At 32.9% G+C, this 23,816-nt stretch overlaps 1 protein-coding gene across 1 annotated transcript in view; it reads right to left on the bottom strand.

Annotated features, from left to right (window-relative positions):
* Positions 1-2,250: 2,250 nt before the first annotated feature.
* cmpy (crimpy) overlaps positions 2,251-23,816 on the bottom strand; it is a 57,293-nt gene continuing 35,727 nt past the window's right edge. Inside the window, exons 2-3 of the mRNA XM_076120273.1 lie at positions 12,664-12,926; positions 2,251-5,639 (exon numbers count right to left, since the gene is read on the bottom strand). Coding sequence (XP_075976388.1) covers positions 5,531-5,639; positions 12,664-12,815 — 261 coding nt within the window. The 5' untranslated portion in view covers positions 12,816-12,926 and the 3' untranslated portion in view covers positions 2,251-5,530. The remainder of the gene's footprint in view (positions 5,640-12,663; positions 12,927-23,816) is intronic.

Below are 23,816 nucleotides of genomic sequence, written 5' to 3'. Positions count from 1 at the left end.
GGTTACAATTTTGGCTCTTAAATAAGACACTATAGAAAGTAAGTATATTTTTTTTTTGTAAGAGCGCCATACTTACGTAATTCGTCAACTCGTGTGTAATTTGAATGAAATAAAAAAGATGTAGAGAATATTGTCGATTCTCTAAAATAATTCAGCATGTGTTTGTTTTACACATTTATGTGTGTTTACCTTATCTACGATAAGTTTCATTCATTAGTCGTTGACCATCGTGATAGCCAAACAGTCCCATGCATTTTTAACACATGTATCTAGGTATCATAAATATAAAATGCCCAGTTTTTAATATTTTTTTATTACCTGCCCAGATAGATTACCTGTAAAATAAATTGTATTAACGTACCTTACCTCAACCATATACTTACTAGTTGAATGCCCCAATACTTAAACAACACTCAGTTTTATCCCACTAAAGCCACTGTAAATAATGGGTCGGTTAAATTTAACAGCGCTATTAACCGTTGTCAGCCGATACCCACGTAACCGCAGCTTGTGTCAAAACAACGTTGGTACCGCTGCTAAATTAAGAGTTTGTTATCTGTGGAGATTGTTTTTCTGATGTTGGCAGTACTGTTTTACTTCGTGTGAAGTTTGTTTCAATACCTTACTTGTAATAGAGCAATAGAAAAAATAGGATTTTTGTTTGTGATCAAGAAAATAATTGAACTTGTTACATACGATTTGTCGAAATTATTTTTGTAATTTACAGCTTTATTTAATTGAGTTGTAAAGCAAGTCAAACAAAGTTTATGCATTCCTAATTAATTTTATTCCATAATATATGAACCTACGTATTTCTTAAGAGTTTCCAAACTTCCAATTATACTAAAATTAGTTCCGTCTACCTTTCCTAAATATGAATCGGTTTGCTTTGATATCGAGTCAACAAGCGGTAATTCAAATCTGGCTTTATGACGTCATTAATATAAATATTACTTTATGAACCGTTTAATAATTTCCTTTAATTTGTAACAAATAATGGCAAGCAATTATAATTTCAAAGAGTTATTTAACCAGAAATTACAATAAAAGAACAACAGTACTTTAATTACGGTTGACGAATTCAGTCTTTAATTTTAACGCGAAACATGAAATGCGAGGTACTTACATTTTTTAAAGGAAATACCTATGATTTTTTGAAAAAAACATCTTAAATCTTTTTCCGATAGCTGTAGGTACATTAATATAATGTTTAGTAAGACTTATTCTTGTCAATGTTATAATGCGTGTATAGAAACATTATGTAGGTGTTACTAGGACATTAATTTTATTATTATTTTATACGTAATACGTTATAATAGCTTTTTTGCAATTTGTTATATTAATATTAAAAGTGTAAGCGGCCAACTAAGCAGTTTTCATATAAAGAATACAAAACGCAACTCACCGTGTGAGCAATAAACATAAAAAAAACAATATCACAAATCATCACTATTTTTATGATTCAATATTTCTAGACTTTGCCGAGTTATTGGAGTTGTAGTTTTATGAGCTACGAAACAAAAGAAAAGGTCACATTGCCCTTACATTCTCACTAGAATAATCTAGAATATTGCTATTACTAAGCCGCAGAATTAAACGATATTATTATGATCAAAAACAATAACTGCGAATTAATCCGAATCAATAACATTTCTGAACGTATTGAAAATGTCACCTGCAATACCAACCTAATGAAAAAAATACGAACATTCATTTCGGATTTGAAATTCATAGACAATATTCGGAGTTTAAAAAGTTCTTCATTGGTTTGCCATGCACGATCATAAAGAGTGCGTATGCAAAATTTGAAATTCGAAGTATTGTAATTCACATTGGTATTTGGCGGGAATGATAATATAATTTGTAACTATTGGTTCTGTCTAGACCTTAATGCATGGAACGTTTGATTAAGCTTTTAGAAATGTAAAGGCAATAGACTCAAAATATGTTAGTTGTAATTTCAAGCCTTCAATTTCGTATTCATATATTCATCGAAAATTATTTTAAGATGTCTTTCAAAATGGTCAGGTGCGTAGTACTCGTAGCATATGACAAGATGGCTGTGTGGATGTGAATTGAGTAAGGAAAGTTTCTACGAAACGTACCAGGTGATATAGGTACTCTGGTCTTCGCTTACCTCTATGGGAAGGTGTGATTTTATGTATTTTCATATGTACATATGTATGCATGTATGTTTTGTATATTATTTTAAATATAATAAAAGGATTAATAAAACAGACATGGAACAGATTTTTAACTTATTTATTCAATGTGTGCACAATTAACGAGTAGCTCAGAATTATTTATACAACTTATACTTAGTTACTCAATATTCAGGTTACATTTCGTTTAGTATGTCTATATGTGCTGATGTCTAAAATAAGCGAACTAAAATCGATGAGTTTGTCTGCCGCTAGATACGGATGATTATTTTGGGCGCCATATTGAAAAGGTCACGGAATAATTAGGTCTTTTAAAATGTCAAAGAAGTGAAAGCAAATATTTTGCTTACGTAAATAAAGTATTACGTCGTACAATTTTATAAATAAAATTTGTATAAAATTAGGTTTATGTTTTATAAATTTAGTTTGACTAGAAACTTACTTTTACAAATTATATTCCTTGAATGTACACACAGTACAAACAACATAATTTTTGTTACAAAAATATTTACTGAACACAGAAAACGTTTAATATATACTAACAAAATTTTACTAACGAATAATCTCATTTTGCTAAAATATGTCTAGTTAATTATAAAACAACATTGTTTTAAAATTAGGCATGCTTATTTAAAAAGATCTGAACCAAATTTTTACCTCGCAACAAAAACTTCATCGTTCTATGCGCTTTTCCGAACATTTTCTTTGTGAAACGATCACTATGAACTAAACTGTCTATTGGGAAATAGGATATCGAACTCGTAATTTCAATAGCCGAGGTATTGAACGTTCAAAATGTTGAACCGAGTTGCAGTAACTTAATACCAAGTCTATTACAACAGGGATCCTTCATCTTTGATGTGAATATAAAAAGTTTAACTCGAATTTCTGGGCTTTAAATACGGATAGCCGTTTTCAATTATATATCTTTAGTAAGAAATAGGACTGTAAAGATTACTCCATCTTATGCAAAATATCAACGATGATAACTAAACCCAGATAAACTTTGGACAAGCGATAGGTTGTTTAGAAATGTTGTTGATCGAAAACAATTCATTTTCGACCATCACGGTATGATTAGATCTAATATCTTAGGAGAATCATATAAAGCTCCGCCTATCAACCTGGCTGTTTAAATATAATATCTTTTAGATAGACTATGTGGTCAATTAAAACTCTTTAATGAACTTCATTAGAACCTATTCAAAGTTGACCTTTCTACATTTGTCCCTTTTCACCCAAACACAGAATAAAATACACTTTATGAATTCATGAAAACGTATATAGCTGACAGTTCTCAAAAGTAAATATTTAAAATATACACCTTTATCCTTACATCTGGGGTACTTATCCTAGAACCTTTATTTCCAGTACATACCTACTTTAATATACATATAAGATAGAAATGCTAATCAGACCATATTTACATAACTGAGAAACAGTTTACGTACATAAATACTTAACTACTGTAACCTGGAAGCACACAGAAATATAGATAGATACATTTTTTATTACAAATCGTTTAATATCTTACAAATGTTTTGTTAATACACGTTTATAAATTAAACTAATTTAGCCATCTTTATACGTGTCTATTGTCATAGCGTAACACTTACAACTGGTTTCACCATCTCACGGGAAAAGCATAAACGGCGAAAGAAAAACTCGCCCCTTATTGCACGGGACTAAAATTATTAATGACGAAACGTGGGTTATTTTCATATACTTTCACCTTCGGGTATAACACGTGTGATATACATGCTTAAAAGTTCTTTAACACAGTTCTTTAAGAAACACAAAGTAATGCACTTGGCTAGCGTAGAGAATTTAACGGTAAGGTTCTTTTACAATAGAGACCAGTGCCTTAAATGACATTTCGTTTCGTGACATTTTTTGTGCTGGCTTTTCTGTAATATTTAGTCTCATTCGTTCATACGAAGAATGATAAAGACAGGAATATTCGGATTGGAAAACCGATGCAAATAAAAGCTAAACGCTATACGTCATGTTAGATATAACCTGACGTATAATAGCTGTCACTTTATCTACCAATTAGTTTAACCGTAAGTGGTGAAACCAGCATTTATTATTCTAATACTGAATTAAATCGGTTTGGAGAAATGTTTACATGGTTTTACTATTTACAATTCTGTGGAGCGTATTGCTAAATTAACAATTATTGTATATGTATTTATTTTATGAAACAAAATTGCAGTATTATGTTAAAATAAAATGCAAATTGTATATAAACAAACCGTAAATTTCGCATAAAATTGGTTTTTAATTCAATCGTAACAGAAAATTGATTTTGTAACTTCATTGTTTTATAAAACGAAATTAATTTTTGAAACAACATAATTTTCAACAGTTTATAATATTATTGAATTAAATTATAATATTTGTAAGCCCGCAATACGCTCCATTGGACACAATTCCTTAATTAATTTATACTTACAAATTATCATTACAAACATTTTACATTTATACATAATTTAATCAAAATTAAATATTTTACATGAGTGTCTTCATCATTAAAAATAAATTAAAATATATAATTTCACGGATTTCATGTTTCATTAATAGTCAAAGTAATAGTTCGTGTTTCATACAAAGTTGTTACAATAGGTATTGTCCATTCCAACTGTTATATTGTTAGACTTGAAACATATGCGGAACTTAATACAAGGCCATTTGTACACAATTAGGCTTTTGGATAAAAAAATGCATTAAAGGCGTATTTCACTGCTTCTGGATAAGTATCAGGTCCCTTATCAAGTGCAACTTTAACAGTTGTTAAAAACTGCTTTCGTACTTTATCTAGCAGTATCGCGATTCTGCACAGTTAGTATTATCGATTAAGTACCGAGAGCGTGACATTTAAGACGTACTGCAAAAATAGTCCCAACATCGCGCTGATAAGATTTTCATACAAAATATCTTTCTAACTAACCGTTGGTTGACAATCGATAGTGGTAGAGAATCGCACTGCAGATCTGATGGGAGATGAGAAGTGATTTGATACTTATTCATAAGCTGTGAAACGGGCCTTAAATGATGCGGTAAAACGAACGAGATAAAAACATAATGCTATCTCGCTCTAACAGAAAATATTCGTAAAATGACAATTCATATTAATACTGTAATATAATCCTCAAACGAGTAAGACGGCAACATAATGCCATCTCGCTCTAACAAAAGAATATTCGTAAAATGACAAACCATATTAATACTGTTATTATATTCCTCAGTAGCGTTTATTGTCACTCAAATGCTTGTTGCTACTTTCTGGTCCACTCGTTGTAGTTGTTCGGATATGTATTGTTTCTAATCAACACTATACACATATATTACAAGGGTTTTGGGTACGTTCACGTGATCGGCGTGCACGAACCGTCTACGCACTTGAGTCCCGGTTCACATGTCCCACTAAAACCGCCGCAGTCTTCGCCTAACGTTCGCGCGCATACTTTACAGCATCTGTGGAAAGAAATTTGATGTTAGAAGGTGTATAATAAATAGGGATTTAATTAAAGCTCTAGAGTAATAGCGAAAAGTTTTAGGAAATGTGGTAGACGTCTGCAGCTTTTTGCTGAAGAAACTTTTTTGGTTTTATGTAGTTCAGGCTGCTTGGTCATTGACGCAGAGTGGCAGAGGGCTGCCCTGCGGTGAGAAAAAACAATTAAATTGATAACCAATACGAGTACACAATCAGTCGTTCAATCTGACCGAAAAAGAAAATTTTATCACGAAAATAATTTGTCAAATAAACCTACAGAAACAAAGAACTATTCCAAAATTATGACCGAAGTAGAAAATGTTATCAACGCAGAGGCGATAACATTTTCTACTTTCGTCAGCTAGAAAGCTGGCGCCGTATGTACTATTTTTGCAGTACGTTTAGAATTTTGACATTCTCGATAATTGCTAGTACCGACTGTAAAAAATCACGCTTAAGAAAGCGTGCGACTGTTTTTGAGACCAGTCGCAAAATCATTGGTATAATATTTAGTTCAAAGTCAAAGGCGCCTTTCAGTACAAACTTGACACTATTTTTTGCCCACATTTCAACATCTGAGAGTTCTAAACGTTTAATTGACCCTTATAATTCTCAAGAGGGAACTTGCGGTCGCTCTTTTAGTCAAGATCTGCCGTGAGTTTCGGGTAAAATAACCTTTTTGCGTTTTCGGAAAGATTTTTTTTACGAAAATGTAGAAGGAAATAACAAAATGTTGGATTTCTTTATTTTGTTTACGCAGCTAAAAGTTCTGCTCGAGGTATAACACGCTCATTTTGGATGGCCTTGCAAGTAACGTAAATTTTTTTTAAATGAACATTTTATATTATCTAAGTTGAACCACACTACATTACGCGTAAGACACTATTAGTTGCCTAGCGAGCGTTTGACATTTCAAATGTCTTGCAACAAATAGTTGTTGCAGAATGCGCTAGGGGCACTGATAAACATAGTGGTAGAAAATCGCATAAAAAATAACATGAAAATTCACCATTGAATATTAGAGCCATATTCAGCTTTTTGAACGACAAGCATAAACATCCAAACACAAAAAAAATGGTTGAATAAAGTTGTCCTAAATAAAAACGGGATCAACAAACTCTCGTTCGTCGCAAGTAAAATAAAAACAATAACCATCGTTTAGGTCAAAGCGCAGAACTTCAAAATTGCTTTTTGATTTTTTGTTTGTATTTATAAATCGTGAAGCCAAACAAGTTTACCGATGGAGTTGGGTAATTGCGTTAGTCGAGTAACTTCCTTATTTTGAAGTTCACGGACAAACTCCTGTCTAAGTGGATCAGTCCCTTGGAGTAAGGAAAGTTTTTCGGTAAAAGCGATGGGTAATTACCTGAAGATAGAGATTTTGCTTCATAGACTAATTTGTTGTAGATATTATATCCTTTTGAGGTTGGCTTGTTTAGTGTTATTGGTTTTGGAACTAATGATGTAGCTGTAAAGGTTTTCGAATGTCAGTTTTAATAGGGAAGTAATGAAAGGTGGATTTACGGTATTCTTACGTGGAAATATACAGAACCAGTACAAATTATAAGTACCTATTGGTTTAAACACGCTAGTCTCGGAAACTTGTACACTGCTATTTTTATATCGGGAACTATCAAAAGTTGCTTTCATTTCTTCGCTTTCAAAGTTACGGTGGTCACAGTGCACAATTTTGATTCAAAGATAATATGTAACACGACAACGTAACGATACTTTTAACTCGGTAAATCCCTTTTTCTTCTTTGAAGACTAAGTCGCGGGTCAATATGTTGAAAAAATAACAACAATGTTTTTCAAATAAACAAAGTTAAAGCACATTTTTACAGGAAACATTTCATGTTACTTTTAATAATTCCTTTTGACCAATCGACGAAAGAAAATTACAAAAATGTACGTAATTCTCGAGACGTTTTTTTATGAGCCTATTTAATTCATAAGGGTTCTTCAAAGATCTTGGGTTTTGCTCGGGTCAAAGGCAATTTTAATTACCTCAAGTTCAGATTGATTTAGTTATAATACAATGTGTCTATTGTTTGTTTCTAAGTGATTTTTAAGCTAAAATTATTTTGTCTTTACTCGGCCTTACAGATTATTTATTTCTCAAATTTTTTTTGTTTTATCTAGATCGATTCAATAGTGCAAATAGTGCATTTGTGAAAACATAAGAAATGGAGCCAGTTTTATATAATTTATATCCTAATGGCAATAGACAATAGGCTCACCCTTATTACATGGGAGTAAGATTGTTGGAGACCATAGACTTTGGTGAATTTTTTGCACCTCTGCCTATGTATTCGGGTATAACAGGCGTGATATTATGTATGTCTAATTATCTAGCTTATCATCATGCGAATAAAAACGGATTGTACGATCTATTTTGTAATTGATTAGAATCCAATTTTATCTAATTATTGAATTTAATTTAGAACGCGAGATACAATAACAAAAAGTAATCAAAGCTGTTATCTACTTCTAAAATAATATTTGGTTAACAACACCGTGTAATCAAATTCAAAGTAAATAGTATCATGTCGAATGTATGAGGCTTCTATAAGATTTAGGGCGTGGTCCTTCTGAACAGCTAGTAACAAAAATGATTCTAATATTGTACTCTAAGATTCTTGTAACTCAACGAATAGCTTGTTTCGGTCTCTTCTTTAGTAAATAGGTCATGTAGACCTATGTCATACCGGGGAAACATATAAAGGAAGAAAATAAAAGCTACAGAAAATCTGTTCTTAGGCATAATATTAGGTCGGGGAAAAAGTCTTTTCGCATTTTAGTATGTACGAACTTGTAATTAAATCTTTTTTCTACACAAAAAAGCTCGATATTTGGGTACTCACTGAAAGAAACCTAATGTACTCATTTGTGATTCTTGAAGCCAAAGAGATTTCATTAAAAGTTCATACACTCATAATGCGAAAAGACTTTTTCCCCGGCCTAATAAATATATTCAATGTTATATAAGTAGCTCTTTAAATAAACTGTTAACAAATGACGACCACAATCAATAATAAAACTGGAAAACTAGAAATAACAAATTAGGTGGGATTACGGAGCTGCAGCTATTCTTGTTGAGCTATTCTCTACAGTCGATACTATCGAGAGTTTGATACTTAGAATAAACTACATAAATAAGCCATGTCAACGGCCTTTGGGCGGCTTTAACAACTTTGACACTAGGTTGACCACTAACCATACGATAGAAAGAAAGACTACAAAAATGGTTCCAACGACGTCCACTAGAGGCGCTTTTCATACAAAGTTCGAATATAGCTAGCCGGTTATCAACAGTACCTCGATTCTCTACTACTATCGACTACCGACAACCAGCTAGCTATCGAAATTTGATATTTAGAATGTACAGCCAAAATGTTTCCTACTACAGATTTTCATACAAAATATCTCGATGACAGGTCGGTTGTCGGTAGTCGATAGTAGTAGAGAATTGAGCTACTGTTGATAGTAGTTAGAAAGAGCCCTTTTATTTGTTATTCAAAAATAAACAAAATAAGTACACGTTTCTAGATGGACGACCAGTAACAACACAGATTCGAGCAGATTAAAACAAAGAGTTCCGTTACACGTTCCTGAAATTACCACTTCTATGAAATGGATCGATTAATATTCTCCTAAAATTTAACACAAACGATAAAACACTCAAACTCGAACATACCGACATCAAAAATGAAAATCGCCTAATAAAACAAAACTTAATTAAAAGCACTTTCCTTATTAGCGTTGTTTCAAACGTTACCATCCACTTCGTAAACTCCTAACATGACTTAGCTAAGGTAACAAGAAGTTATAATGTTTCTACTCGACTACTTAATAAACTCAAATATTTATCGGTTACCTATAAACTTTTAATTAATTTGTTAAAGTACTCGTTAATTTTTGGAAGTAAATTTTAAAGTACTTTTTGGATAAAGGTCAAATTTGATTTCGAATTCGTTAAAATGAGCTTTAAGTGGTTTTTGGTTTATTTTTAGATGTAGGTCAATGTATTAGCCTTTAGGATTTGTTCTGGTGGAAACCTAACCACAATTCGTATTCGGTTTAAATGTTACAGTATTAGACATGTTTTTGATTTTGAGAAATATTTTTCGAATGTGATATAGGCATTTAATTTGATTATTCGTAATCCTTAACCTTTATCGAAAAGACGAATCCAGTGGTTAAACAAGTAAGTTAAGTAGTTAAGTAAGTAAGCCCGGCTCTACTATCAGCCAGAAAGCATGTTACTAACGAAACATTCAATGTTACACTTCTAGTAAATTATGCCAAGAAAACATTGGTTTAAAAAAAAGACAATTGTGATTACAATAGTGCTTAGAGCCGAAAGTAGCAAAAGCTTGGAAAGGCAGCCAGATTAAGTTAAAGGTTCAGTTTATCCAAAAAACGCTTATTATAAAATGATGATAAAGAACTTGAACATTGAATAACATAATACATACTCAATCCTATATAATTGCAAACATTTGGTTCGGAAGCACCCACGGTTCGTAGCAGTAATATTTTAGTACGACGGTGAAAGCCTCTCTCCTCTTACGACGCAGGAAGTGATACTGTTGTCTATTTTAGGATACTCTTATATATACATAAGTGAATAATGTTTTAGTTATTTCGCATATAGTGAATTTTGGAAAGTGGAGCAGAGAAAGCAAGGAGTTTAGTGCTTCACAGTTAGAAAGTTTTGATAGTTATCAATATATATTTTGAGGAGGAAAATGTTGTAGTATTCTGGCATAATGGTTAGTTAAGAGTATATTATTAGCAGTTACATTACATTTGATGAATGATTTTGTCTACGTGTTGAGAATGACCTGAATCATATTAAAACTGTTACACAGACTGGTCACCATTAAAGTTTCTTCAAAAAAGATAGTTATAAAGGTAGAGCTTTATAATGATCGTCCTTGAAGTAACTTGTTCTCGATATACTCATAGATATAGTTCGCATTTGTAGAGATTTACAATCCTGACAAATAACTAACATCTTTAAAACTTAATAATGAGCGATTTAACAAGACTTCTCTACTTTCAAATACACTAGATATAAATATAGTTGGACAACTCACACAAGGTCATTTTTTAATATTATAAAGCTGAAGAGTTTGTTTGTTTGTTTGTTTAAACGCGCTAATCTCAGGAACCACTGGTGCGATTTGAAAAAATATTTCAGTATTAGATAGCCCATTTATCGAGGAAGGCTATAGGCTATATATCATCACGCTACGGCCAACAGGAGCAGAGCAGCAGTAAAAAGTGTTACAAAAACGGGGAAAATTTTGACCCATTCTCTGTTATGTGTCGCAAGCGAAGTTGCGCGGGTCAGGTAGTTCCAAATATAGAGCTTGTACTAAGATAGTTGGTTTAGTGCGGCATGTATAAATTTACACCCAAACTCAGAATATTTACTCATTTTCATCACACAAATATTTGTCATAGTTGGATTGGAGGCCACTAAACGCGGTGCTGTGGTTAACGATGTGAGGTGACTACGTGAACCACTGCGCCAAACGTGCAGTTAAACCGTTACACCTATTATGTTAAAAAGGTGTATTTACACTCTCTACGGTACATGTATTTACATACCCTTTAGTACAGTCTTACTTGCAAATCACATTGTAATAGGCGATCAACTTAAGCAACAAGCAGTACTAATAAAATTATTCCGAAATGACAAATCCCGCCTGTCAACCGCGCGGATTATGGAAATATCCTGGCCGCTCCTTGTAGGCCTACAGTTAGTCTTGCCTTGGACACGATATACATAATATTATAATGTACTCTGTTTTAATGAGATTACAAGACGGGATAAGGAAAATTTAGGTAGCTTAGATATTATTAGAATGTTAAGATGTAAGGGATGTAATTATGTTTTATACTCAAATAGACAGGTAGTGTTTTATTATAAATTGTGGAGTATACTTAAACTTCAAAGATCGTCATACTATTGATCTCAAATTATCTCGGCTTATAACTTGTATTAGTAAACTATTTTCAGATGGCCGATTCCCTACTACTATCGATTATTGACCAACCAGCTAGCTATCGAGAAATGTTGTATGAAACCTGATCAGCGCCTCTAGCGGATGTCGTAAGAACTATTTTTTTATTACATTTCAAATGAAAAATTTTTGATAATCGTTAGTATCGACTGTAGAAATCCGTATGAATTGAAAAAGCCGAAACAAAAATAAATACTTTTAGTTGAATATAGTTCTGATAGTAAATAGATATCAATAAAAGTTGTTTTACTACAAACTCATAAATATTGTATTATTCTTTACGACGTCAAGCAACAAGTTGTCATTGTGTTGACTGTGATCTTTATTACTTTATATGTGCCATGGATAGATGCCAGCACTCTCAGAAGATAAAACCACTCGATAAAATCACTCGATAATATATCACTTGTTCGATAAAACTTGTCATTATTTTAGTACTCGTAAAAGAGCTACAACTTTATTTAGTACGCCTTAAAATGTTAGCTCAAGTTAAATTGTTTCTTTACGTTTCAAAATTGCTGAGTTGAAGATGATAAAATATATTTTAGTGTCGTAATGTTCGGTAATATTTTTCTATTTTACAACGTTTTATAAAAACAATAGGTATAATAGAAAGAAAATATAACTAAACATGAAACAACTCCTAGTTCATTACACAAGTTATAAGATAGTTAATTTATGTTTGGTGCTTCTGATTAACTTTAAGCTTAACTGTAACTTTCATGACATATAAACCAACTTTTTACGTTAAAAAAAGATTTTACCAATGTTTTTGTTAGAGTAGTATAAAGTAGGTGGCGATGAAAGGCTTTGAAAATCACCTAAACTAAGGGCATTTATATTGCCTTCATCGACCCCGAAACCTATAAAACTAATTGAAAGCGACGCAACAATTTCCAATTTGGGACGAACATATTCTAAATATTTCTAAGTCTAGTATCTTTAAAGCACTATTTAATAAAAATCCCACCTGCACGGATCCCACACCACAATCCCCAATCCCGGACACCCGCTAGGCTCCAGCACCTCGCACTCCCTGGGATTGCAGACGCAATCCCACCCCCTCACAGCCCCGACGACCACCACCACCGCTACCATAGCCAGCCAGCTACGCTTGCTCATACTGTCACTCACATTTCACATGGAAAACTCACTACACACTCGCACTGTCCGAAGCACATGGTAGCACATTTATTAGTTCTTTTTTAACAAGTTTTAGTGTTCGTCCGCATTCTGCAACAAACAAAAAATAATTGTTACACAACGCTGAAACATAAATGTTACTTTTAGGATACAGTTTAAGTATAATAAATTATAAATAACGCACTTCAAAGATGACAATTTGTTTTTGTCATAAATCCAAAGATATTTTACATGAAATAAATAACTTAAGGTAGTAGCGTATATGAATTTTGAAGTAGACATTGATTGACCTGCTTTGTACTGCCATTTTTCAAAGCGAAAGTACACCTTACAGTTGTCACAGTAGTCAATCTACACATAACCTAATTTAGTGTTAGAAGTATACAACTGAGATGTTAAGAAAACATAAAAAATACATTTTCAGAAAACAAAAAGAATAACAAGGATTCCTCGCAATTATGCAAGCAAATTATCTCGCAAAGTTTGAAACAAGGAAGAGTACTGTTACCAGTTATGATATCAAAGAGATTAAATAACAGCAAAGCGTAACCTCTGCAAACCGTAACCCTATTCAAGACAATTTAATTTTAAACACAAATACTACGGTTAACTCGCGATTGAATTAACCAAAGTAAATTGACGTACATTTTACAAATTGCTTACTTCACTCTTTCGAACGAGAGCATTTTCTTCCATTTTGTTCAAATCCCTAAATGCTTCCTTGTTCGCGAGTTTTAATCGGGGACTTTTCGTTTTGGAATTAAGAACATTGTTTTATTTGTCTTGAGAAAGATTTTATTTTAAATCATTAAGACGGCTTGTGAAAAAGCCTTAAAAGGTTTGAAAAAGACAATCAGATTATGTCAGGTAACAAATCTGCCGAACAAAATTCTCTTCCTAACTGCATATTCTTCTAGTTTTTATATTACACGTTGCACACTGGTCCGAAACAGTACAAAAAGAGCCTTCGCTATACGCTACCGGTATCGTAACCGGGTAACGTGATTTTTATAGAGTTAGGCTACTCAACTCGTTCTCACTACAGTAACTTAAAATTCTTCACTCTTTGGTCCGATTTTTTATGTCGTAAGATAACTTTATACGATGAATAACTTTGACGTTATTTTCTGATATGTAATGGGTCACTTTACAACGAAAATAAAATGAAAGGAATGAAAGGAAGACCTCGTATAGAAAAACTATCTGACTACTCAATATGGAATCAGACCATCGGAGTCAGGCTAAAGTAGAAAACTATGGGAGAGACCTTTGCCTTGTAGTGGAGCGATACAGGCGTATAATAATAACGTTTAGAGAATCTGTCTAAAGCCATTTTTCTAGAATAACTGACAATTTTAACATTGCACTTTAATAATACAAATACTACATCTACATTAGCAAATAAATCAAATTCCGTACCTAAAACTTCCTCAAATATAAATCGTTGAACATGAATTCAAAACGGCTCCGAGCATTAGAAGCACCAAAGTGAAATGAAACTCACGTATTTAGCTCATAGTTTGTAATATATTACATTCTCGCAACAGAACAACTATTTTGGAACAAGTTGGATCCCAAGAGAAGTGAAGTGTGTACTTATAGTGGGTCAACGGAGACATTTATCCATTAAAATTTAAATCTGTGTAACTGCAAACCACGACTGCAAAATGCAAATTATAGAATACTAGCCTCTGTTCACGACTGCGTCCGCGTGGTTTGTGACTTAGGACAAACTTTCAACCCCTATTTTATCCTTTTGGAGGTAGAATTGATCAAAATCGTCTCTTATCGGATGCCTAGGTCATAACATTTACCTGCATGGCAAATTTCAGCCCGATCAGTCCAGTGGTTTGGGCTGAGCGTTAATAGATCACTATGTCAGTTAGTCGGTCACCTTTGAGTAATAAATATTTTGATTTTGTCTGCATTTTAACTGCTAGTACGTATATGTATGTAGAGGTTGACTTCCGTGCTTTGGACATTACTATACTATAAGCACAATTATAATGTTTTCAGCTAAATATGATGTTGTAGCGATCAAAGAGATTATTTCTTGCGGATTACGGTTACAGGTTGTAGTTTTATATTGGAGTGTTAATTAATTCTGTGACAATGCTGTATACGTGCCCTAAAAACATAACCTCCTGGATAATTAATCATTAAATCATGTATCTGCACATTAATATTCAGTTATCAGATTAATCTGAATATACATATAATTGGAAAGTAGTTGTTGTAGTTAATCATTTTTGTCAAAGGAAATAAAGCCAAAGTTTTAAAAGTTGAGTGTTAAAGATAATATATTTTATAACGAATCCTGTTAATCCTGTTAACCTGCATACGCTTAAATGTCAACTGAAAATAAATTTAATTTTGTTCTTTGAAATTTCGTAATTGGATTATTGTTTCGTAATATTTTATTTACTCGAAGTCCAATTATTAACAATTTTATGTATACATACATAATATCACGACTGCAGTTGTACCCGAAAGTGCAGGCAAAGTAGTATGAAACACACCCACGTTTCGCCCCTAACAATATTAGTCCCAAGTCCCGTTAAAAGAGGGCGTGGTCTATAGGCAATTACCAAGCATGTTACTCCGGGATACAATTGAGAAATATTCTAATTTCAATTAGAAATAGCACTTTGCCCTTAAGATTTGCAGTTACATACACTACCGAACACGACATAGAGGCAATTTATACAAATCATTCTAAAATGAAATGCTCTACAGCTATATGTGTAAAAATGTTCTGTTACCGAGTGTCTGACTGACAGGCAATGCACTGAAGAAACTACTAAACAAAACTAAAATTTGTTATGTTTCTTGGAGAATGTAGGAAATCATTAAGATAGGTCTTTTGGAGATTTCACCCCGAAGTGGTTGAAATTTCAAGCAAGCAAAACCGCGGGCGGATATGTAGTACAGTGTGTTATTACACATATCGTAGGAGCTTAACAACAAGTTTAATTCCACAAACATTGTGAATTAGTTTGTAAGTATCCGCCCAGTCTAGGAAGGACATAGCCGCGAGGGATGCCTAGACGTATTTCTGTCTAGCAACTAACACAAATAGCCACTGTTGACTTTCCTGAGTAGGTCGCTAAGAACCTTTTGTAGAGCCTTAAGGCTTAAATGTTACACGTGTATAACTTTTGATACAAAAAATCTTTTAATATGCAAATATATTTTTTCCTTTATTCAGAGTTTTGTTTTTAGATATTAAAGTTTTAAAAAATTGTATTATTGTTTTAGATATTTTGTACTAGGATTTGGGAGTTTCGATGAGTTTCCGGGGTTATTGAGATTGTCGTACACTCTTATTTTATCTGTGTTCTATACTAACTAGATATTATAAAATCAATCGCACTTTGTCCAACTCGCGAATCGAACCTCAGACCTCCCGATTTGCAACTACACTACCACTCAAAAAACAACCACTCAAAAGAATTATCATGGAGCAAGCTATCAATAAAGTCAGCAGTAAAATATTAATAAAACGCCCCAATTTTTCGCAGCTAAATAAATAAACTTTTAATCTTTTTTATGACTTTTGGGCACACAGACCTTTGCTTACTCTTTGAAGGCAAAAGTCCGTTTCCACCTGCAAATATTTTCACAGCCCACTTTTAGAATCTTTTTTCGGCACATTCGGAGAATTCTTTTATGTTGTGCTCGTTCGTAAAATAGGCCGGAAGTTAGAAAGGTCGTTTGATATTGCTTTGTAAATACAGACACAGGAAAATACAATTATGGGGTAATTAAAGGAGAAAAAAAAAACTATAATTTTCATGGTTGAAAGTCAGAAAAGGTCATTATTGATTTGACCTTCGAGAAGTTTGATTGATGTTGTACTGTCAGTGCATTTTAAGCCCTAACGTCAAGCAAATATACATATTTCGCAATATCAAAAAAACTATCTCTAAAATAGCAGTTTTTACACTACGAAGCAATAAAATGTTGATATACCTGTCAAATAAATTTCACAAAACTGAACAATGAAACCATTTCTAACAAAAAAACACCACCAATACATCAAAGGAAATGACCGAAAGCAATTATTGATCCATACGGAAACGCTCACAACACGGCCAATCGGCTGCCATTGTTTATAATAACACGACTGAAAACTGCAATACTGCACGATAACTTTTAATGTTCGTTCATCAGCGGAGCGATTCTCTACCGACGATGGAAAATTTTTATATGAAAATCTTATCAGCGCCTCTAGCGGACGCGGTAAAAACTAATTTTGCAGTACATTCTAAATGTCAAACTCTCGATACTCAATATAACTCGACTGTAGAGTATCGCGCTACTGTACCACTATCGACAACTAGCTAGTAATCGAGAAATTTTGTATGAGAATGTAATTAACGCCTCTAGCGGACGCCGTAGGAACTATTTTTGCAGAATGTTTTAAAATCAATCTCTCGATACTCGATAGTACCGACTTTGGAAAATCGCACTACAGACGGTTTTTTATTACCGTTTCGGTTTCGATACCACAGAGGTTATTATCAATGCTCGCACCCTCTTTTATCAGAATGGAGCCATTTATCTGAGCCTCGATTCCCTACTTTTCTGTTTTCTTTTTCTGATAAATCGACGGAATTTTTCCACAGAGCTTCTACTGATAGTTTTCCTGAACGTAGAATGTTCGTTTAAATTGAAATGAATGAAAAGATATAGAGGTGTCAATTATGAATGTGCCTTTGTGATGCGAATGCAGTTTTCAACTGAATATTTCATGGCACATTGTATGTTAAAAATAATTGGTAATAGTGGCCGCAAATGTATTAAAATTTCGTGATTTGATTGTAAACAGCCAGATTGCAAACGTTTTGAACCTATAAAATAATATTATATTTCAACAATTTTAGTTTCATAATTATAATTATTTAATCTGTTGTAGTTTGCTGTTGTTAGCAATTCAATTATAGCCTCTAAAAACCGTTACTATAATCAATATCATCATAAAATATCTATTCTATCTACATTTGCGTAAAACGCGTAGGCTTCATTTTGAAATGTTAGGTAACCGTAATATTATTGAAGTACTGATTTCAAGGATATTTCACGGGTCCAGAAGGCTTTCCTTGAAACGTTTGGCGGCAGATGTTCTTCATCGTGACTGTTACTGCTCAACTCTTGTAGTCGTAAAATGTGAATTTATAGTAGAACTATGAGTAAGGATGATTGAATAAGACTTTGATATTAAGGATTCTGTGTTAATATTCCTAGAATAATAGATTTCTGTAAGCTTGTTGTAATAAGATAGTCACATGGGTTTGAAACTTAAATCGCCTATCCTAGCATATATAGTCAACGTATTTTCTGGCATGTGATTATTTACAGATTATGTTTACACATTTTTAAAATGCAAAAGTTATAGTTTGTAAAGAGTCATATACGTGTAAATTGCATTATATATTTTGCCCACATACATAAATCAAAATAAATGGGTAAATTAAAGCGCAACCTTTTATTATTAAAATATTTGTTTGAGGAACAAAACTTACATTTTGACATAATATACAGACTATACCGAAAAACACCAACACTATTGTCAGTGAGTTTTAATGTTAACACACTTTGTTTTAGCTGAGCAAATTATAATGTACTCGTACTGGCAACATCTTTTCATTTATACCACTCGAGACTACCTGCAATTTGACAACACTCATGTTTAACACATAACACAAACAATCCAACTCGTATCTGCGGTTGTAGAACCCGATGCAATGAACCGTCACAGCCTAACCTCATTTAGTTCCCGCTCCGCAATCAATCAGCCAACGCTCTAATAACGTACTGCAGATGCCTTAGTAATTGCTAAGTATTGTGCTTATGCTACCTTAGGAGTGTACTCGCAGTTGATTAGAGGTTACGTAGTATTGTAAAGCCTTCTAACATAGTATTTACAATCTCGTTTTATAAGATATAGCTGACCCGCGCAACTTCACTTGCGTCATATAAGAGAGAATGGGACGAAGTTTACCCGTTTTTGTAACATTTTTACTGCTGCTCTGCTCTTATTGGTTGTAGCGTGATGATATGTAGCTTATAGCCTTTCTCAATAAATGGACTGTCTAACACTAAAATAATTTTTCAAATCGGACCAGTAATTCTTGAGATTAGCGCGTTCAAACAAACAAACAAATAAACAAACTCTTCAGCTTTATAATATTAGTATAGATGTATGTAGCGTATCTTTCAAACCGAAAGTATAAACACTATGTTTTTTAAAGGCTCTTACATACATCAAATCACGCCTTTTTTCCTTAAGGGTGATTAGATTCCAAGAAACGTCGCTTAGTACAACACTTTCAAACTGCAATTGCTCCACTTACTTCCATACCTCTGTCATACAGGGCCGTACCTTCTTAAAGTCATATTAATATTTTTTTCCAAACGTTGTACTGTCGTTTCTTTGCTGGACAAAGATCTTTATCATCCTATCATCCGCCAAATAATTAATTATGGAGGTAATCAGGTATTTTACATTTTTTGGACACATCTAAACTTTTCCATTCTACGTAGCTAAAAAAACTCAGTTGAAATACATTTTCAACAGTAATCTTCTACCAAAAGCTAAATAAACTTAAACCAAACTACTCGACTACTACTACGTCGACTATTACAGCTGTACCACTAAGGTCATTATTAAAGTAATTTAGCAAACCCAATACAATTTACTTAAGAACTTTAAGGTCTTCACATTAGTAGAAACACACAGTAACTAGTGAACGTAGGTGTTATACAATTGCTGATTTTACAAAGGGCTTATGTACCCTGTATTGCGTAAGATTATTTGACATTATGTAATTGTTGCTTACACATCAAAGAACATTAGTGTAAAGCTAATATTACTCGTATTTGTGTAGTTGGGATTCCTTAATGTTAGAATTTAATGTGAAACATTAAAACTTAGTACCTATTACTTGAACACGTGTAAGCGAAAAGCTAGACAAGTATTTACGTCAAGAAAAAATAGATTATCAAGAGAATTACAACCTTAAATATAAACTAAATTGTCTAAGATTGGTTATAAAGCGTAGTGACTTCAAAAATATTTCGAATATTCATGGTTTTATAAGCATTCACGATTGAAAATGAGGTAGTTTTTTTTTATAAAATCAAGGTTGTAGTACTTTGATAAATCAATAAAACTAAAAAATATATAATTGTCCTTTTATTAGCCTTGGAAATATTAAATAACAAAAAAGTCGGCCTTGAGTCTACCATTAGAACTGAATAGTTTCTAGAACAATAAAAAGTAGCAATTTTAAAACCCGAGCACAAAACCTAACAAAACAAACGAATTTGCGAAACTTTCATACAAATGTTTTGGCAGCAGTCTGTGAGAATAAATACAGTGAATTAGCTACATCAGGCAAAGCTCTAATGAGCCTCATCAGATATCTCTAATGAACGTAATTAAAAAAGAAAGCATATTTTTATAAAGAATCTCTTGTGAAAAATTCCTTCATCTTTTCTTAGAGATTTTTAATAACATTCCATGTTTTTAACCTCTTTGATTTTTATGGGTTCTCCGTTATTCGTGTGATAAATTAGACTTCGAATTCTAGATTAGGAAAAGTTCTGTTGAGTTTTTATAATTTTCTGGATATTTTCAATAATAGCTCGAAGTTCAATCAACATATTTAGTTTCATTAACGTACATTTTGCATGAGATGAACTATATCAAAAGCTTCAAAAATGGGTTCATTCATTGCTCTTTTTCTTTTGTATACAAAAATCGACGAAATACATAAATAATCGATGTAGAAAAGGAATTTAGCAAAGTTTATTTTTATTTTATTTAAAACACATTTTAATGAAACATGAAATACCATAGTAAAAGTCTGCGCTGATTATAAACTGGTCATGCAATTTCAAGTACACTTTTTCTTCCCTTTCCAGTCCATAAAATATGAGACCTTTTTAACATCGCACATTCAATTGTACCTACTTAAGAACAGCACCTATATCTAAATTTAAACCACCCAAATAATTAACAAGCAACCTCGCAAGCGTTCGTGTAATAAATAAACAAGTAACTATCATTTTAGCTTCAAGTCCGAGCTCATAAATACGTAAGTCAAAGTCTTAGGTAACGTAATACAGACTGCTAAGTTTAAATTAGACGGGAAGCAAGCAGAGAGTTGCATTACTGTTGCAAATCTACTAAATTATGTGCAATGGGACAGCCACCTGCGGATAATGGTACCGATGTGGTGTAAGTTTCATGTTTTGTGTTACTGTCTGTTTTATTGTATAGTTACATACGCATAATATATCCTGATTTTGTGTATAGTGATCAAAATAAAGGAAATAAAAAAATGGTCACATTATTTTTTTGCAGCAACTCAACCGATTTTCACAATTAATCGTTTATATTTTTTTATGACGTACATGTAACTGAAACTAATTTTAATGACCAATAGAGGGAACTTAACAAAACTTCCAGCATCTTTGCGAAAAAAAACAACAGAAATTTATAAGTGTACTTTTTTCCACATAAGTATATATAATCTGGGAATTCTTGGTAAACTAACATGGCAGTAGTATACACTACCGTTTAGACTACATAAAAAGTAATTATATGCTTAAGTAATACCGGCCCTTAAGTATAACTTAAGAAATCAATATCAATTTTTCTAAAACTATCATCAGTCAACACATCTTCAACCTAGAGATTTCATTTAAGTTAGTAAATCTATTGTCTCCCACACTCAGTCTATCCGAGCATAAACATCACACGATCCATAAGTCAACTCGTAATTTAAGCAATAAAATATCCAACCCGTTTCACTCCGAACACCTCATTATTCCTTCTTTAACCCGGTTTCCCTTCGTACTAAGTACATTTGCCGATTGCGTGTCGGAGCAAAGTTCACGAAAAAGGCGTTTAGAGTTATACATAATATATGTTTGTAAGAGGGGCGATTACGAACCACTATCGACGAAGGAATCGTGTTGCTATCGAGAATTTCGTATGAAAGATTGAACGGCTCGAGAATATTTTGTAAGATTTATTTTTTCAAGCTATTCCATATCATTTTACTAATTTTGTACTTAAAACCTTTGTTAGGCTGTTACGATTTGTAATTTTTATGGTACCGAATTTTTGTTATGACTCTTATTCTTGTTTCACACAAAAGTAAAGATAATAATATAAATAATATAAATATTCTATCGGGTGTAAGTTTCTACGAACGGACTTATAAATATTTGTTACTCTTTTGAATCAAATCAACTGAATTAGTCCCAACGAAATTTTGCACACACATACACAATATCCTGGATTTTCACATAAAACTTTTCAATCCGAAAAATCTTTTCACACTCTCGAAATTCTCCATTTTTTTATAATAAAACGTACACCCCAACCACAAATCTCTTCAATCACGTACTCAGGAACGCTACAGCGCTGTTTGAACAATCAGAGCGTATATTAGCGGTACAAATACTGAGGATTATATGCACAGAAGCGACGCTAGGTGAATAGTAATGGGCGAGTTAAGGAGGTGGCCGACTGTTGTGCACGTTGGGAACTAAGAGGCTTAGAATTAATTTGAGATGTTAGTTTCAATTGACTGTGTTGTGCACTGGGGATGTGCTTCTGCGAATTACGATGGAGTATTATATATTATATAGAGTACGAGTGGATGTATAACAGGTAAATTGTGATATTTCTGTCTACGAGTATATTTCGGAATATTGCATGGGTCTTGCGCAGTGGTGGATGTGACTGCTTATCATCATATCACGAGGTCACAGGTTCGATTATCGGTCGAGACAGAGCTATCGGTATTTTCTTTCTTCTCTATTTATATGTCATTGTCAAAAATGGCCCGGTGATATTTGGCAATTAGCTCATCCTTTGTTTCATGGGACTAACTTTGCAAATTACGAAATGAAGGTGTATCACACACGCTGCCGGCGTGTCATAATAACCTTATTTTTAAAACTACACTTAACTCGTCAAAAGAATGGTAAAGGATAAATTCAGCGATATGTAACAGTTGAGTCAATGATAAAGTGCCTTTAACATCGATAAATCAAACTTTAACTACTCAGCATACACAATTTTTATAACCTTCTGACTCACAAATATAAAAAGAGTTATTGTATATGCATACCAGTATATCATATAAACAAATACACTCCACAATAAGTTCACTTATGCTAATCCCAGGGAGCGTTGACCAGTAGTGCTGTAACATTAAGGTTTAATTACTCGTAACGTGAGCTCTGAAGTGCCACGTCCAAACCACTATGACACATGAGTATGCTACTGTAGTTTTAATAGACTTGGAATAAAATAGAAGTACAATAAAGGTGTGTTGTCAACAGAATATTGTTGGTCGAAAAATTATTTAGATTGTTGTCTAAAATTAATTTCATGTGAAGGGACCTTGCTTTCTGTTAAATGTACAATGCGTTATTTCTAATTATAACTTGACTTTAATGACGATTTACTCTTAATAAGAATTTAACATTTATATAATAGGAACATACCTAACACATTTCATTCTGGAAAAAAGAGTACAAATACTTTTTAAAATTTAATACGCTCAACTTTAATTCAAAACGCAAAATAATGTCATTAGTTTTTTAATTATTTTAAGGGCAGTGGGACAGGTATGGGTTAGAAAATATATGTATATTATAAAATATTCAAACAGAATGAATCGCTATTTCAGAAAAATATTCCGCGATGCAGTTAAAATAGGAGGTGAAAGTTTGTGCGTTAGCATATCAGCGCAAGTCAGCTAGCAAAATATATCGAAATACGAATATTTCTATTGCAAAAGTTTTACCAAAGGAACCGTATCCCCTCTCTAATCTATCACCGCCTTAACACGTAAACTAATGAGCTAGTGTTGTACCAACATCTGCGTATAACTGTGATTAGCAGTTTATGACGTGACATGAATAGTTACGGCTGCTGTGACTTGCGTAATTAAC

Source organism: Anticarsia gemmatalis, chromosome 11 (genome assembly GCF_050436995.1).
Source record: "Anticarsia gemmatalis isolate Benzon Research Colony breed Stoneville strain chromosome 11, ilAntGemm2 primary, whole genome shotgun sequence".
Classification (NCBI taxonomy): domain Eukaryota; kingdom Metazoa; phylum Arthropoda; class Insecta; order Lepidoptera; family Erebidae; genus Anticarsia; species Anticarsia gemmatalis.
The sequence above is the reverse complement of the archived record's forward strand: the minus strand, read 5'-3'. Positions and strand labels throughout refer to the sequence as shown.